At 34.4% G+C, this 18,379-nt stretch overlaps 1 protein-coding gene across 1 annotated transcript; it reads left to right on the top strand.

The window, feature by feature from the left end:
- The first annotated feature begins 394 nt into the window (after positions 1-394).
- LOC125030793 (solute carrier family 35 member E1 homolog) lies at positions 395-17,535 on the top strand. Its single transcript, XM_047621091.1, has 6 exons — positions 395-721; positions 7,402-7,472; positions 14,421-14,558; positions 14,821-14,946; positions 15,473-15,718; positions 16,333-17,535. Exons 1-6 carry the CDS (start codon positions 397-399, stop codon positions 16,696-16,698), a joined length of 1,272 nt encoding a protein of 423 aa, XP_047477047.1. The 5' UTR covers positions 395-396; the 3' UTR covers positions 16,699-17,535.
- Positions 17,536-18,379: the final 844 nt, after the last annotated feature.

Here is an 18,379-nt window from a genome sequence, read left to right as displayed (position 1 = left end):
TCTTGTCCTTTCTCTCTCTCTGAAATGCGATCTAATATCATACCTCTGTGGAATATTATACCATAAGCAAACGAAGTTTAATTAATTCTCTTTCATATTATATCTAATTATTTTATGTGAATTCTGAATAGTTTTTTTTAATGATATAAGTATTACAATACATATTGTATAATTCTCTTTGAAGATCGTTAAGTAAATCCAATGTAAATTTTGGTTAATAAGTAACAACGGAAGGCTTGTAACTATTGACAAAATAAGTCCTTTAGATATATACTTATATGATAAAAATAATTCAGAGAGGTAAAATTTTGGCTGACTGTAATATTTTCCACCTGTCTTCTTCCTCGTCGACAGGAATCAGCTGAACGGTGACGTCACCTGTCAGCTTGTGCCAACATGGCTCACAAGAGACAGGAAAATGAGATTCTGCGGATATTATTATTGTGTGTCTTGTGGTACCTAGTGAGCTCCAGTAACAATGTTGTCGGCAAAACGCTCTTGAATGAATTCCCTTACCCTATGACTGTAACTATGGTGCAGTTAGTGTCGATATCGCTGTACAGCAGCCCTGTATTGAGATGGATGGGCGTCCGGAGAAGGGCCGAGATCAGCTGGAGTTATTACAAGAAGATTGTAATTCCTTTGGCGTTTGGAAAGTTTCTAGCGTCCGTCTCATCTCATATTAGCATTTGGAGAGTACCAGTTTCGTATGCACACACAGGTAAGGAAAATAAACCACTGACCTTGACAGGAGACTTTGGTGCCTGGCAGCATTCAACAAGTTGGATGACAGGAATTTTGGATGAGCTGGGTGAAAGTACATAATTATTAAGATTGATTTTTTATTTTCTGGTGATTTACACTTTTTTGCCTAAGTTCTATTGGATTGGTTTCAGAATGTTTTTTAGTTTCAGGCAGCCATCCAATCTTGCAGTTGTTATTTCTACGTTCAGTTATCAATGCCATAATATGCATGAGTCTCATGTAATTTTCCATCGAAAGTGATCTAAAGGATAGGATTGGTAATGTTTATGAAGTGGCTGTATCCCACTAAGATTTAGTTCCTATTTCTCCAGCGATTCTTGGGAAATCCAGAAACATTGCAGTATGAATCAAAAGCCCTCCTAACCCAGGGTCCACTCTCAGATTGCCGTAATGGTAATTCTTTACAGTGCAGATGCACTCGCCACAAACTTAAGTTCCCAACTCCACAACACAGAATTTGTTCAATAACCCAAGTTGCCATTACTGGCAAGCCTGACAGCCCAAAGAGAGGATTGATGGGATGCTCTGCCCCCTAATACCCCCCAGGAAACATGGTCCTCACTTCATTATGCCCGGCACAAGAGAGCTTTAAACTCTGGAGTACCGAGGTTCTTTCCATGATCTTTTTCCTTTATTTAGGTAGTTACTGTTCATGTCTGCAGATTATTTCTTGTACATACAATTATAACTTCTAGTCCTCTACAAGAATTTCATCTTCAATTTGCCCTACCTCACTGCGTCCGTACTGTAAAGATTAGCTGCTGCATTTCTCTATAGGGTGCTCTGCCCCTAGACCCCCACCTGATTGCCGTGGACTTGCTCTCGACATGGTGTGGACTTGCTCTCGACATGGTGTTTGTTGTGACCAGTTTCCTTCATTTCTGTCATTACTCCTTGCTTGGCCAGATGTATTAGTCAGTATGGTTTTTCTCTTTGATGGGTATAATTTCAATTTCCCACAGTCTTGTAGTACAAGGTGAAATTTACCTGTAATGACTGAAAATAAGACACTTTTCATCTAATTTATCTTTTATTTAAGTACATGCCATGCCCACTGTGTCTTTACTTTATTAATTGGTTTTATACATAAATGGTTACACTTGTACTAAGTCACCATTAAGCCAATTACGAGTACTGCCTGTCTTGCCCGTTTACCCTTTTCCTTGATTTAAAATATTTTACGTCATCTTATTTTATCTTATCTTATTTTGTTGTTATTAATGTTTATAACATTATAGGAATTAAAATGTCTATAATAAAAAAAACACCATTGATGTTCATAGCAATAGTAAAAAATATGTTTTTCCACCAATTCAAGGAAATGTGAAATTAGGCAAGATCACAAAGACTACCAATTGACTCCTTTGTGTTTAAGCACTAGCAGAGCCATCTATGGGCAAAGACATTTCGCAAAAAAAAAATTATGAGCACAGCATTTTCCCTGGCGGCATGTGGTAAATCTCAGTGGGTACAACCACTTTGTAAACATTACCAATACTTTCATTTATATCATTTGCATTGGAGCATAATTAGAAATTCATGCATATTATAGCGTCGACAATTGAAAGAAGGATAGTGATTGCAAGATTGTATGGCAGTGTGAAACTAAAAAATTAGCCTTAGATTTTATACTTTTCAAGATGCAGGGCTGGGAGATCAGCAAAAATAATTGACAGTGTGATGCTCAGGTAGTCATGATAACCACTTCCTGCTGATTCTCAGAAATATCCCAGGTTGAGATAGGCCTGTTTCAAAAGAATATAAGTAACAGAAACTATGAGATAGTAATATTTCCCATTTTTTGAAAAGTTTCAGTTTCATACATCCATATGGTACAAAGTAAACTTTTCGTATAATGGACAGCAAAACAAAATTTATGACCCTTTGTCAGTGCCATATCCTGCAACACTTAAATAATACTTTGGTTGGTAATTTTTTAGTTTCACACAGCCATCCAACCTTGCAATTATTGTTCTTTGTCTTAATTATTCACATTATGATTTGCATGAATCTGTTCTTTTCCATTGCAAATGATATAAATTAAACTATTGGTACCTGTTTATGTAGTGACTGCACCTCTCTGAGACTAAGTTCCTATTACTCCAACCACTTCTAGGTACCTACAAACAATGCTGTATGAACGTAAAACTTTCCTAACCTGGGGGCTTCTCCCCAAGACTCCCTTCCTCTGGACACCCACCCAGTTCTGTAGATTCTCTGTGTAGTGCGAGTAGGGAAAAGTCTGCCAAAATCATTTAGTATTAAAATCATTATCCATTTTTGCATAGATAGTTCATATGAAATACTTAACTTCTGCTAAAACAAAAGATATAACAATATTTAATTTCATGAGTGAGTGAGTGAGTGAGTGAGTGAGTGAGTGAGTGAGTGAGTGAGTGAGTGAGTGAGTGAGTTAGAGAGAGGAGTGGAGAGTAGAGAGTAGAGAGTGGAGAGTGGAGAGTAGAGAGTAGAGAGTAGAGAGTAGAGAGTAGAGAGTAGAGAGTGGAGAGTGGAGAGTGGAGAGTGGAGAGTAGAGAGTAGAGAGTAGAGAGTAGAGAGTAGAGAGTAGAGAGTAGAGAGTAGAGAGTAGAGAGTGGAGAGTGGAGAGTGGAGAGTAGAGAGTAGAGAGTAGAGAGTAGAGAGTAGAGAGTGGAGAGTGGAGAGTGGAGAGTGGAGAGTGGAGAGTAGAGAGTAGAGAGTAGAGAGTAGAGAGTAGAGAGTAGAGAGTAGAGAGTAGAGAGTAGAGAGTAGAGAGTAGAGAGTAGAGAGTAGAGAGTGGAGAGTGGAGAGTGGAGAGTGGAGAGTGGAGAGTGGAGAGTGGAGAGTGGAGAGTGGAGAGTGGAGAGTGGAGAGTAGAGAGTAGAGAGTAGAGAGTAGAGAGTGGAGAGTGGAGAGTGGAGAGTGGAGAGTGGAGAGTGGAGAGTGGAGAGTGGAGAGTGGAGAGTGGAGAGTGGAGAGTGGAGAGTGGAGAGTGGAGAGTGGAGAGTGGAGAGTGGAGAGTGGAGAGTGGAGAGTGGAGAGTGGAGAGTGGAGAGTGGAGAGTGGAGAGTGGAGAGTGGAGAGTGGAGAGTGGAGAGTGGAGAGTGGAGAGTGGAGAGTGGAGAGTGGAGAGTGGAGAGTGGAGACGTCCCCCCCAAAAAAATCAATATGACATTGTTTTATAAGTTATTTTCAGGGAGAAACAATTCCAAACCAACTTGACAAAGATACTATAAGGAGGACAGCCATATTGAAACAATTAGAGCAACCTAAACAAAATTCTAGAAACTAGTCTATGGTGCAACGGTCACCGTATGTCTACAATTGTCATATTGTGCAGTTGCAGTGGTTAGATTACGGTTACAAGTGCCTGTTTATTTCTCATTCAATATGCAGTTCATACCTTAGACTTTTTTCTAAGAAGGAATGAAATTACTTTGTTTTCGGCAGTGTGTTGTTGTTAGTATGTTATATTTTGGAGAGGTTGGTTCGTTATTTGGTTGATAGCTTTTGTTTATTTTTGGAATAACTTATTCTTGGGAAAGGAAGCCTGTTCTGAGAGTCCTAGGCAAGAATGACTATGGTTGCAATGTCCTTAATGCCTAATGTCTGTTCTGACAATATAGAAATTAGTATTTCATTTTCCTAGACTTTATATAGACATACACTTGCAGGGTATGTTCTGAAATCACCAGACTGATTGGATGTCCACTGCTCCTTGGACAGGTTTTGAAACAACATGTTCTGAAAAGGCTGAGTGAATGCATCATTGTCCATGTTATAACAGGTGAGGTTGCTCTTGGCTGACCTTGCAATTTCTCTTCAAAGATATTGGCTATATTGGGAAATTTCTCTGCTGTGCTTTGAATTTTATGTTGTCTCAGTGATCTACAATCAGTTTTTTGTTTTTTGCTCTGCGCCTCTTTCTCGAGTTCCTTCTCCATTAACACACTGGATTTAGCATAGCTGTATTATGGTATTTGTCAGAATCATTTACAGCAGTAAGCAGTATTGAGTAGTTGAGTAGTTTCTTCTGTAAAGGTAGAACTGAGAATGTTTTAACATATAAGTGAAAGCGACATGGAAGATTTTTTCTGAAAAAGTTGTTAGAATAATTCACATTAATATAAGTCTATCATAGGCATTTCATGCATGTAGTATTGTTGCCAAAGAAATATTAGGGATGTTTTATTATGGTAGAAAAAAAAAAAATAAGGTGTAACACTTTATTAAGAGATATGACTAGTAGCCCTAGACACATTCTCAAAATGTTCTCTTTATCGAGGTTAAAACTATGGTTAATGATATAGTTTCACCTTACTAACACATTGCACCTGGGTGTTAAGACACACATTGTGCTGATGCTTTCTGTGGCTTCAATGTTTCCACTAAACTGCTGAAAAGTCACATAAATCACACCTTTCAGAGATACTACCTTGCAGAGCTGGCTGAAAACTTTTTTAAATCATATTTTTTGTAAATAAAGCCATCTAGAAATGGGGATATATGGCAAACTAGCACTATGTGACCTCACATAGCTGAGCATAGTTAGCCTGTACTTTGGCCAACTTGTGGCTTTAGGCTCCAGGTGTGCTTTAAGTGAAGGAGTTCCCCAAAGGAACTTTGGAATTAGAGCTCACATAAGGACTGTGTGTAGGAAATTTGTTTATAGTTATTTATCCATGATCCCAGTCTATTTTCAGGAAAACCTTGTCTCTTGAGCTTCTTAGATTAGATAGTTGGATAGTATTTAAGTTCAGCAAAAATGTATGTATCCAACAGATTTCATTATTAAAATGTTGTGGGTAGTTGACACTAAGAAATCAAACAAAGTCTAAATTTGATTATGGAAATTAGGAAGATGGAGGCAACTGCAATAACACTTTTTCTGTAATTCTATGTATAGCTCTATATATTGCCTATTTTAGCAATTATCTCTGTACACATTTTATAGTCAAGGCTTAAAAAAATGAGGTCAATCTTTGATTTATGTGTTTAACAACATTATTATAGATTTATGTAAAGAGAAAAATGGGGTTTGATTATTTCTTTCAGAATTTTGTTATGAGCAGTAAAATAATCATGTATTTACAGTGTACACATATAAGTGAAACAAAAAATCTTTTAAGGATTGCGAAAAAACAGACTGAGTTCAATCATTGACTAGTTTCAGTAGCATTTGGAGGTTCACAAAGATGGAACGTGCATCTGTTCATAAGTATGCTTGAATACCCACATGCACATGAACTCCACACCAAACATTTTCTTGTTCAGTGAAGCACCAGCTGTGGTGAAGTTAAAGTCTGCATTGTTATTCTTGCTTTCTTCTGTGAAAGAGAACACTTCGAAGAAGGTTGAGGCTGTGAAAGCACCACAGGTGGTAGGTAGCAGACCAGTAGCAGTCAAGTGTGATGGTTTAGGATTGGCCACATTTTTTTGATGAGGGCAGCAATGCAAATGGTGAGAAGGCTGGAAAAGAACTTGGGAGGAGCCATAATCAAGGTGAGGGGATGGGCAGAAGTGCTTCAGAGATGCTGTACATGTCCTTATATTCACCTTTTCCAAGACATTTCAATGAAGGATTAAGCAGGAGTGGCTTAATATAGTGACATAAACTGCATGTGAAGTTTCAATACTTTGAATTTTCTATTTATTTGGAAATATATATTTTTTTAACTGATTAGGGTAATTTCAAATGTTGTTATTATTAAGACTATAAACCAAAATTTACTTAGCTAATAATGGTAAGTAACCATAGCAGCTGGGAGGAATATTTACAGACTCACTTGATGGTGTATGTATAAATGTGGGCTCATAGTGGAAAGTGCATATATATATACATGAATGCTGGTGTATGAGCCCAGATTCAGAGCACTGGTATACATGCATCAGAGCACCCAAGCCCAGTTTTAGTGTGGGGTATATACATGCACCCAGGTGTTATGTATAAGTGTTATGTATATGAATCTTTTGTAAAGTTCATATTTAGTTTATACTTTCTATTAGGGTATTACTAACAATATAGTTAAGTTACCCCCCGCTTTGGGTTTTCTATATATGCGCGTGCCCTACAACAAGTAAGTAGACTACTAACCCCCTCATATAAGATCTTAATTAAATAAAGTAGCACCTCACAGGAAAGCACATAATTAACCTTAATACAGGAGATTACAAGAAAACCCAACATTACAAAATTGGCAGTGAACAAGGGATTTCCTGAGGGGATCTATTAGAACAGTAAATTATATATTCCAGGTCAGTATATGACATTGGTGAATTTACACATGTGGTCAAATACAACACCAGGTATCAGAGTTTAGATGCACTACAATCTCAAGTGTGTGACTGAAATAGTAAAGAGTGCATAAGAAATATGATGTGGAATTATCCTGAAAGAGATTGTGAAAGATGGAGTGAACTATTACATTAATTGTTCTGTTTACAGATTCTATAGATCTTAATTGTTTTGATTATCCACATTTTTGGTTATTCCTAAGATGTGACATTTTAACCTTTATTTTCTCTCAGATGAAAAAAAGTAACATTTATTTTCAAGCTCTTTTGGAAATCATTACTGAGTATATCTGTAAAATACTGTCGTATTTATTTTAGATGTTTCCAGAGCAGTAAACTAAATCAATCTATCTTTCTTTCCAGTGAAGGCGACCATGCCACTTTTTACAGTTGTTCTTGGTAGAATCATCTTTCATGAAAAGCAGACCACAAAGGTATGATATACAATCATTATTGTCTCATTTTATCTAACTTGTGAAGAAAGGATAATGTGTATATGGTTAAAACTTAGGTTTATCATTGATGAGTATGTTTTGTAGAAAATACCAAAATGATTTTTTTTTCTTTAATACAATTAAAGTTTCCTCAATGTATGGAAGTAATTGGTTTGATGTAAGTTTTTAAATAGTTAGAACTATTTTCTCACAATTCTGCATGCTTATTTTCGATTTTCAGTTATTTTGATTTGACTTTGTGGTCTATAATTTTGTTTCTTTAATGCACTTGCAATCTTTTTAATTTCTTTCTTTCTGTTGGTCCTACAGTTTTGGTGTGCTATATGAAATATGTACAGTAAATATTTTGTTATGTAAGTTGGTGATGTAAACAAGCCTGTCCAGTGTTTTTATGCCTGTTCTGTTATCAGATATCATACATACATACCACATGTGTTTATTTACTACTGCTTTCTGTGCCAAAAAAATTTCTCTTTTACCTAAGAGATGAATTTATCATAGTGGTTTGAGATTTGCCCCTTTTTTATAACCAGTACCAAAGAGTGATGTGATTTAAGGTAGACATTTAGATAGTCTATGATGTAAAAAGGCCAAGATGGATATTCCAGATGAGAAGCAAGTGTTGAAGGTATAATACTAGCCATACCCCATGCAGAATAATGGTGTTTGGGCACTATGAAGGGTTATTCTTTTATTTGGATCTTTATTTTTTTAATACTGCAAATTAAAGGCAATTCAGTAGCTGTAAGTGGGCTTACACTTATTATCACTAGCTGCTAATTAGTGCAAGGTATTCCACAGTCTCACTGTTGCAGGAAGACGTTATGTGGAAAACTGCATTGCACTTCACCTGCTTGGCTCAAGGCAAAGTGATGCAGCTCTTGAGTGCTTCATACAACTTGAGGACAACGGAATGACCTCGAATGAAAAAGTATGAGAAAAGTTCAGGATTTTGAAAAATACTGTAAAAAATGTTGAGATCATTTAAGGAATTATTTGGTCAGGAGATAGTGAAAAGAATGAGAGGCTTGGAAATTATATCACTCACAGAGCTCGATCCAGGTGTTTCCTGTAGAGGAAGGGAAGGATGGCATAAGCTCTAATATGCAAAACAGCTCTGAAAAAGTAACCAAATGCTTATGTTGCCAACTTGGACATTATTATTTATTTCACAAGACTAACACTTTATACACAGAGTTGCATGTAATACATGTGATTTTAGAAAGTTGTTATCACACACACACACGCATGCGCACATGCACACGCACGTGCACGCGCACGCACACACACGCACACACACGCACACACACGCACACACACGCACACACACGCACACACACGCACACACACGCACACACACGCACACACACACACACACACACACACACACACACACACACACACACACACACACACACACACACACACACACACACACACACACACACACACACTTACATATATACATATATACATATATACATATATACATATATACATATACACATATACACATATACACATATACACATATACACATATACACATATACACATATAAACATATACAGATATACAGATATACACATATACACATATACACATACACACATACATATACATATACATATACATATACATATACATATACATATACATATACATATATTTGTATATACTATACATATCTATGTATATATAAACTTGTATATATATGTGTGTGTGTGTGTGTGTGTGTGTGTGTGTGTGTGTGTGTGTGTGTGTGTGTGTGTGTGTGTGTGTTTATTTTTTTTTTATTTTTTATTTTTTTGTATATTCATGTATTTATTTATTTTGATATTAGGAGAGAAGAGAAGCAATATAGTATCTAATAACATAGACATTGAATGCACAAATTACTTTGGCAGACTGGCCAAGGGGGTTCAGTGCTGTATATGAATCAGATTCCTATGTAACTAGAAACAAGCTGTGTTTAGAAGATTGATGTACAGGCATATTAAAATAAATGCAGGCTGTACTTAATTAAGAGTCAAGCAACCAAATGTAGGCTAAAATGACTGTGCCTGCTTGATTGAGGTGCCTTTCCATGGGAAGTACAATGGGATGTGGCAGGGGAACTGTTGGCCCTTTTACCTCTTTTTGAAAGTTTCACCTATTATTCATCACTACTGCTGCATGAATCATCTGCTGTTTGCCTCTGTTTCATTAGAAACAGTGTGTTATGTACTCTATTATAAAAAGTACATGATATATACATATTCAGCTACCTCAGAGAAGGAAGTAAAGGGCAATAATGTTTGTTCCAGTTAGGCCTGCCAATCAGTCTCTATTTTTAGGGGACCTGGCCTTTATAATGTATAGAAAGAGTAGGATGTGTGACAGGTGGTAGATTAAACAAGTTGGTGCTAAGTTTTAACGGCTAAAGATTCCTACTGGAATGAGAGAACAATATGCATTGGAAGTTCCCTCTAGGCATCAGTGACAGGGTTGCTTGTACTTCGATAAGATTATTCTGCAATTAGTGGGATAGTTATCTTGTGGCAAGGAATTTTGAGAAGTTTATTGCCCTGCTTATGTATGGCAGATGTTTAGAGAGAGCCTGGATTAAAGGCAGGTAATGGCATGAGAAACAGGCTGTGTGGTATTTGTAGATTGTAAAAAGGCATCTGTAGACAATAAAAATGTTCAAGTTCTTAGCCCAGGAGGCACTTCCACATATTTGATTATATAAATTTGTCATATATGATAACAATTTTTATGATAGATATTAACTTTTTTTCTAAAGCTCTCTACATACTGATTGAGTTTATTTCAGTTAAAATTTTGGAGCTATGGTTTTGCATGAAGTGCCAGTCAAAGGAAATTTATGTTGTTCAGGGAAACCAGAATGCATATATGCATACAAATGCATAAATTTTGTTAGGCAGAAAATTGTGGCTATAGTCCCTGACAAGATGTAGCTAGTTGCCATTTAAAGTTAATCAAAATGAGTCAGTCTGGTTTGAGTCACATGACTATGGCAGTTTCAACAAGTTGGTGTGAATGTATTAGAAAAGAATTTATGTAATATCTCACATATGTAATCGTATGAAAAGTATCACTGATCAGTACAAACTACTTTTGTGTAAAATTACTAATGATACTGATGAACAATTATAACTATCTTGTTTAACCCTTTGCTGCTGGGGATGGCATGTAAGTACATGCCATGGCCACTGTGAGTTTAGTTTAATTATTTTTACTTATATATGTATCCATAAGTAATTAATCACCAGTGAGCCAGTTACTAGTACTATCTGTCTCAGAAATATTTTCTTTTATCTTATACTGCCATTAATATACCAATAACATTATAATAATTATTATGTCAACAATTATAATGACAGTAATGATATTGATAGTATTAGTAAAAATATTTTTTTTTCCTGAAAACTCAAGGAAAGGAGAAATCAGGTGAGGTCACGAGATCTGCTAATTGACCAATTGGTGGTTAAGCACTTGGGGAGCTGTCTGTGTGTAGAGACATTTCCCCCAAAATAATACAATGAATACTACATTTCTGAGGGGTTCTGGGTTAAATGAAGGATAGCAGTGTGGTAACTAGAGAAGAATAAATCACACACTTGAATCCAGTTTTTAGAAAACTCATTGCAAGTGAAGCAGAGAAATGTGACAATGTAAGAGATTCCCTTTAAAGTTGTGGAATATGAGGAAGTATTCAGTGGTAATATAGATCCTTTTTACTATATGCAGACCTCAGAACGCTGTACCAGTGAGGTAACTTGGCTCAAACATCACATTCTCCTGGTTTACATATTTCCTTCATGAATAGCAGTCTGAGAGAATGAGATGAACTTAGATAAAATGGTTGGTACTTATTAGAATTTTCCAGTGCTTTATGCTAGCATTTTTACAAGGTTCTATAATAATTGGCAGCATATAAAAATGCTTTGGGCTAGGCTCGAAGAAGCATGTACCTTGAGTATTTTTATATTAATTTTGTCTTTAAAGATTTTCAGAAGCATTACTAACATTTTGCTGGTACTTGTGATCAACCAGTGCTATGTCTGTAATGAGCTATGTTATAACTTGCTTTTGGAAAAATGTTATTTGAATAGATCCATTGTAGTTTGTGTCTGTAGCCAAGAAATTGATTAGATGTTGTGTTACTGCCTAAGTAGGAAAGACCGATAAGGATTGGTAATACCTTTTGTTATCTTAAAAAAAGTCTGGGAATAGTTGCCAATCTTTGTGCTAAAAAAAAAAAAAATATTGTGCATTATGCAGATACTGTATCATGAGACCTGGAATCCCTAAAAATGTACAAAATTTAAGGACAGTACTCAGCCTTGTTGAGAGTGAAGCCTGTATCTTGGTCCCTTTGGTAAACCCTGCAAGTGCATTAAATTCCTAATAAATTACATGTTAAGAATATTATCATAAAATGTTGCAAATGCAAGAAACTTGGTGATAAAAATAATAGCAACATAAAGGATCACACCAATGGGCCTGTTCTGTAGCCCAGACCCTAGGGCAGTTGCCTCTCATACCCTTCTCTTGCAGAGGCCCTCAATAGTACCAGAAGATTAATATATAGATTTTGATTTTAAGAATCTTTGGGTGCTCTTCTTTTTTCTAATTCAGTAACAGTTCAGTGTCTAAAATACTTGAGTTGATTTTATTGACTTAGATTAGATTATTTAGATTTACTTGTACTAGATTGTTCTTAGGATCTGAAGTAGAACTTTCAGAGCTTTAATATCTAGCTTAATATTTCATTAGATCAATTTTTAGGTAATCAAAAGTACTTCAGGATAAATGCTTCACATGAAACAAAGAAATTATCGGCATTGTATCTTGTTTTCTTTGAGTGTAGAGGATATGGCAGAACTTGTTTATTGCTTTAGGAACCCATTGAGTTTTTATATCTAGGTTTTGTTTTTGTTAAACCAGCTTTGGTACTGTCATAATTTTTCTCCAGATTTTTTTTGAAAGATTATTATGTTTATTTCAGTTACATGTACATCACTGGAAATTGTTATAATAATTTTTGAATTATTTTTCATAGTGTCAGTTTCATAATGATATTTCCTGTTTTGGCCTGAAATGGAATGTTTACAGTAGGGCAATAATATCAAAATTATATGTATGTTAAAATGGGAAACTTGTTTTCCACCCCTCATTCCAGTTCATATTCTCCATATATATCATCTTGTTCAAATTCAGACACAGGTTCAGTTCATTGAAGCTTCAAACTACTCATACAGGAGAGGAAGAAATTAGAAACTTGGGAAACAGATTTACCCAGTTTTGTTCACGCTTGGCTGCGGCATAATTAATAAAGTTAAAAAGAGGCTCAAATTGTACTTTTGAGGAGCTGGTTCTCTACAATGACCACAGCCATGGCAAATAAGCATGTAGCACACACAGGTGAAAGCAGGCTTGATGTGCATGATGTGATAGGCTGGTGTGAGGAATGGTCTGTTGCACACAGATGGTTCCACGAGTGTTCAGCCACCAAGGAGTAAATTAGTAGGCCTGATATGACCTGATTTCCTTTTTCCTTGAATAGTATTTTTTTATGTTATTGATATCAGTAATTCTTATTTTATTATTGACTTTATGACTGTTATAATATTAAAATGCTGATCATATATATATTTTAAAAACTTTTCCAAAAACCAAGGAAATTGTAAATAGGTGAGATAGGTGGGCTAAAATCTGTTTAATCTTGTTTATTTACATTGCTGGCAAGGCAGTTTTTTCTATTGGTTTATGCAATAGTATTTCTCCTTGAATGTACAATTCTCAATTTATAATCATGTTTTTCATTTTTCATTATTGCATTTATACAGGTATATGTGATCAAAAATCACTTTATGAACCATCATATACAATCAAGTTCTCTAATTTTTGGAAACAAAGGTTAGCAGCAGTGCCACTAAGTCTCCCACCAGTGTTGATCAGTGATCAGTAGTTGTGGTCAAACAATGGGGAGTGAGAGAAACTCTTATGGTTGCATATTCTTTTATTCAGAAATTTATCTTGGCTTTACCACTGCTTTGGCTTTATTTTGGCAATGTCTGTGGTAGTCTTGATACTCTTTCATGTGAGAAGCGTTACTGTAAAAATGAGTGATGAGTAAAATGTGGTATGAACTTTTTCATCTATTCCTCTCTAGTTCTCATTTTTATAACTAAAGCCTCTCCTGCTGAATGAGTTGTAAATAAAACAATAAAGGGAAGAACAAGAACATATAAGAATATGCTAAAAGCCTTTTCACTTTATTGCCTCTTCACTGTACCCTGACCTTTGGCATTTCCATGTGTTATCTCATTCTTCCCTTCGTCACATCTTCCCAGCCCAAAGGGTTAATGTTTGGAAGGATATAGGGGAAAAGAGGGGGAGCTGTTTATAATGCTAGTGTAATATTTATAATACATTTTCCCCACACTTCATATCTAAAATTCAAGCTTGAAAATTAATTTGTATTTGGTTGATTTCAAATAAAAGCTTGATATGGCATATCCTTATGTGGTATAGATCACTGTTCAGTAGCTTTTATATACATATTTTAGTGTCCAGTTTATGTATTTTCACAAGGTATGTTAGTGGTTTATTCAATTTATCAATATTTTTCTCTGTACATAGTCTCTCAAAATGACCTAATTTAGATTCCTTTCTTCATGTTTCTGTCTAGCAAACTTATTTGTGTTTTCTTTAATGCTTTGTTTGTATTTGAGCAATGCGCATTGGAAGCACTGAACATTATGAAGTTGAAAACATTGTATATTGTACAGGTAGATTTGCCTAATTTATAATATTTTTACTTGGCTCTAAGATTAATTTGGTGAGTGGTAGCTTGTTGACAATATTTTTATCTGCTTCCTGCTTGACTGACTATATTTGTTCTTCCTTTCCTTTACAGGTATATTTTTCATTGGTTCCTATAATTCTCGGAGTTGCCATTGCCACCATAACAGAGATATCCTTTGACATGTTGGGCCTTATTTCTGCTTTGGTTGCCACATGTGGTTTCTCACTGCAGAATATTTTTTCAAAGAAGGTAATTATGTTTCTCATGTTAAAATGATGATAGTTTTCACTCCCATCTTTTTGATGTTACATTTATTTTCATTTTTATTTCTCCCTCATCACCATCACAGATGTGATGGCAGTCATTGAGGTTTTATTGTGTGTGTTGCTGATACTGAAAATCAAAATGTTAAAAAAAAAAAAAAAAAAAAAATGTGTAATAAAACTTGAACTGTATATTTGTCAAAATAGATTATAAACCTAGTACACACTATTATGGTTTTTCTTTCTAGGTCTTGACAGATACTGGCATTCATCATTTGAGACTGCTACACTTGCTGGGTTGGCTTGCGTTAGTCATGTTTCTGCCAGTATGGATCTTTTTTGATGGCTACAACCTTTTGAAGGATGAGACATGGGTAAGTCTAAGGAAATAGTTTAGAGATTGTCTGTCTGTTTGTCTCAGTCAGTCAGTTAGTCTCTCTGTCTCTCTCTTTCTCTCTTTCTCTCTTTCTCTCTCTGTCTGTCTGTCTCTCTCTCTCCCTGTCTGTCTGTCTCTGTCTCTCTGTCTCTCTGTCTCTCTGTCTCTCTGTCTCTCTGTCTCTCTGTCTCTCTGTCTCTCTGTCTCTCTCTCTGTCTCTCTCTCTGTCTCTCTCTCTGTCTCTCTCTCTCTCTCTCTCTCTCTCTCTCTCTCTCTCTCTCTCTCTCTCTCTCTCTCTCTCTCTCTCTCTCTCTCTCTCTCTCTCTCTCTCTCTCTCTCTCTCTCTCACCATTTTGCTCCCTCTCCCTCTTCTCTCCTTCCCCCCCTTCCTCCCTCCCTCCTTTGCTCCCTTTCTCCATTCCTTCATTGTGCCCATAATAGAGCTATCACTGCACATATAGGCATTGATGCATTAGCATTTTGTTGTCTAATTAATCCTCACCATGGTGCTTTTTCTTAAACAGCTGAAACGAAGAGACCCATTTGAAACCCTTATGCTGCTCCTAGCTGATGGAGGCCTCAACTGGTTGCAGAATCTCATAGCTTTCACTATCCTCAACTACGTGACTCCTCTTACATATGCAGTGGCCAATGCCACAAAACGTATCAGTATTATCACAATATCCCTCCTATTGTTGAGGAATCCAGTTACATTTTCCAATGTTGTTGGAATGGTCCTGGCCATCGTTGGAGTCCTTGGATACAACAAGGTATGAAAATTATATATGGTACTTGCCTTTCTTGTATTGTAACTATAGTAGAATACTGTGTGAATAGATTACATGTTTTTATATATGAGGTAAATATATTTTGTCAGTTCAGGAGAGAATATTTACTAAAAGAATTCAATATATACACAAGCATCATACATTTTTATTTATTATCTTTATTGGGCTTCTTCTTTTCTTAAATTTCTTTTATATAAGCATGTCTATTTCAAATTAAGTAGTAATTCTGAAATCTATAACAAGACAGGAAGGTACTATCAAGGAAGTGTGGTAGTTGTATGGTTATTTCAAATGTATGGAGAAAGTGGTGAAGAGGATTATAAGATCTGATTCTTTGGATGTGAAACTGAGCAGTAGAATGTGAGCAGAACAGTTGGAAAGGCTGAAAAAAGGCCTGGAAGCAAATGGTGTATAAGTGGAATAGAGCAATGTGAGAGAATGACTGCCAATGGACATGATCTGTGTTCAGAATATTTTACAACTTTTTGTTAGTTGCATGGGGTGCTGGAAAGGGGAAACAGCTTTTAAGATGGGATAAGGGTAATCCAGTTATTAGAACTTGCAACATTGTAATTAATATAATTGAACAATTGCAGGCAAAATATGATGCAAACTTGGCTAAGAAGAAAGCAGCAGTGATACCTTTAAGTCAAGTGACGACCAGTAAGTTGCTCCAAGGTTATCCTACAGATAGATATAATGGTGGTCCTGCAGTTTATCAAGCAGATGGAGACCCACTCCAGCTGCCTCCCTTCCATCCAGCATACGTCTTTAATCACGCAAACTCCGCTAGACTTGGGCCCTATCCTAGAGTTCAAGATGGAAATACAAGGATCTCTCAAAATAGTGGCATCAGCAATAGCTCGGAAAATGGGTATATCCACAATGGCACAAATAGTTTTATTTCTAATGGTCATGCAGGGCATACCACAAGATCTTATGGAAGAATAGATTCTGTTTGAGGTTGTGTACTGTAGATATTGTATATTTTTATACGTTGCTAGTAGTAATTAAATAGCTAAATTATTTATTTGATTATATTGAAATATGTATATGAAATGTGACAAAGAATTTTAGATACAGGTGAAGGTTTTTTGGTGAAAGCATTTTTAAATAGTGTTAATTGAAATAAAGCAGAATATTATAACTCCAGTGCTTATGAAGAAGAGGCATTTATTCTGTGGAGCTGACAATACTATAAACATTTAGTTTTCTTGTTACTTATTCAGTTCTGTCTCCACAATGGCAATTTCACTAGATATACTTAATTATCATATGCACCCAATTATTTACCGTATATTTCTGATATTTTAATTTTTTATTATTTTTTATATTTATTTTGAGTAAGTGCAACACAGTTACATGAATCGGTTATATATTTAGAAGGAACACATTTTTTTTTCATACATCACATTAGAACTGTTTATTAGAAAATTATTTCTCATCAATTTCCTCCCAGATCCATTGGTCTATATGAAATGAGAACTTGACTGAAAAAGGATATTTGCTTACTGTATTAAGTACTGTCCCCTGTATTAGCCTTGTTTATACCATTTGCCTTGGAGACTAAAGATAAAATGCTAGTTATCTCCAACTTATTTTCAGATTAATAATTTTTATGAAATTGCACTACTGTAGTCCATTATTTACGTACTGGTCTGCTGTATTTGGTTTCGCATCAACTTTGTACGAGTATACCACTATTCTTTTATAATTTTCCGAAATGTGTTTATTATTGATTTATTGATTTATTGATTTATTGATTTATTGATTTATTGATTTACTTATTTATTTATTTATTTTTTATCATCATTATATATTTTTTAATGTTATATGATTATTACTATTATTGTTATTATTGTTGTTGTTGTTATTATTATTATTATTATTATTATTATTATTATTATTGTTTTTATTATTATTATTATTATTATTATTATTATTATTATTATTATTATTATTATTATTATTATCATTGTAATTATTGTAATTGTTATTGTTATTGTTATTATTATTATTATTATTATTATTATTATTATTATTATTATTATTATTATTATTATTATTATTATTATTATTGTTATTATTATTATTATTGTTTTATTATTGTTATTATGATTATTATTATGATTAAGATTATTATTATTAGTAGTATTATTATAATTATTATAATTATTATTATTATTATTATTATTATTATTATTATTATTATCATTATTATTATATTATTATTATTATTATTATTATTATTATTATTATTATTATTATTATTATTATTATTATTATTATTATTATTATTATTATTATTATTATCATTATTATTATTATTATCATTATCATCACCATTATTATCATTATTATCATTATTATTATCATTATTATTATCATTATTATGATTAATTATTATGATTAATTATTATTATTAATTATTATTATTATTATTAATTTTTACTAATTATTATGATAATTGTTGTTATCATCAACTTCAGTGTCATTATCATTGTTGTTATCCTTTTTATTGATATTTTATTGTATCTTCTTTATTGCTTATAATTACATTATACTTACCATAACCTTTACTGATGTATTAAATTGTTTTGTGTAAATCTCAACAGCCAATATTACCAAGTTCTTTAAATGAAA

The sequence above is a fragment of the Penaeus chinensis genome, chromosome 11 (genome assembly GCF_019202785.1).
Source record: "Penaeus chinensis breed Huanghai No. 1 chromosome 11, ASM1920278v2, whole genome shotgun sequence".
Taxonomy (NCBI): domain Eukaryota; kingdom Metazoa; phylum Arthropoda; class Malacostraca; order Decapoda; family Penaeidae; genus Penaeus; species Penaeus chinensis.
Note: the sequence above shows the minus strand (reverse complement) of the source record. Positions and strands in the feature narration are given on the sequence as shown.

Excerpts from the sequence above, each read along its gene's own strand:
- LOC125030793 (XM_047621091.1), top strand. The coding sequence starts at position 397 with ATGGCTCACAAGAGACAGGAAAATGAGATTCTGCGGATATTATTATTG. Across the intron at positions 14,559-14,820 it reads AGAATATTTTTTCAAAGAAG|GTCTTGACAGATACTGGCAT; the intron begins GTAATTATGTTT and ends TTTTCTTTCTAG. Across the intron at positions 14,947-15,472 it reads TTTTGAAGGATGAGACATGG|CTGAAACGAAGAGACCCATT; the intron begins GTAAGTCTAAGG and ends TTTCTTAAACAG.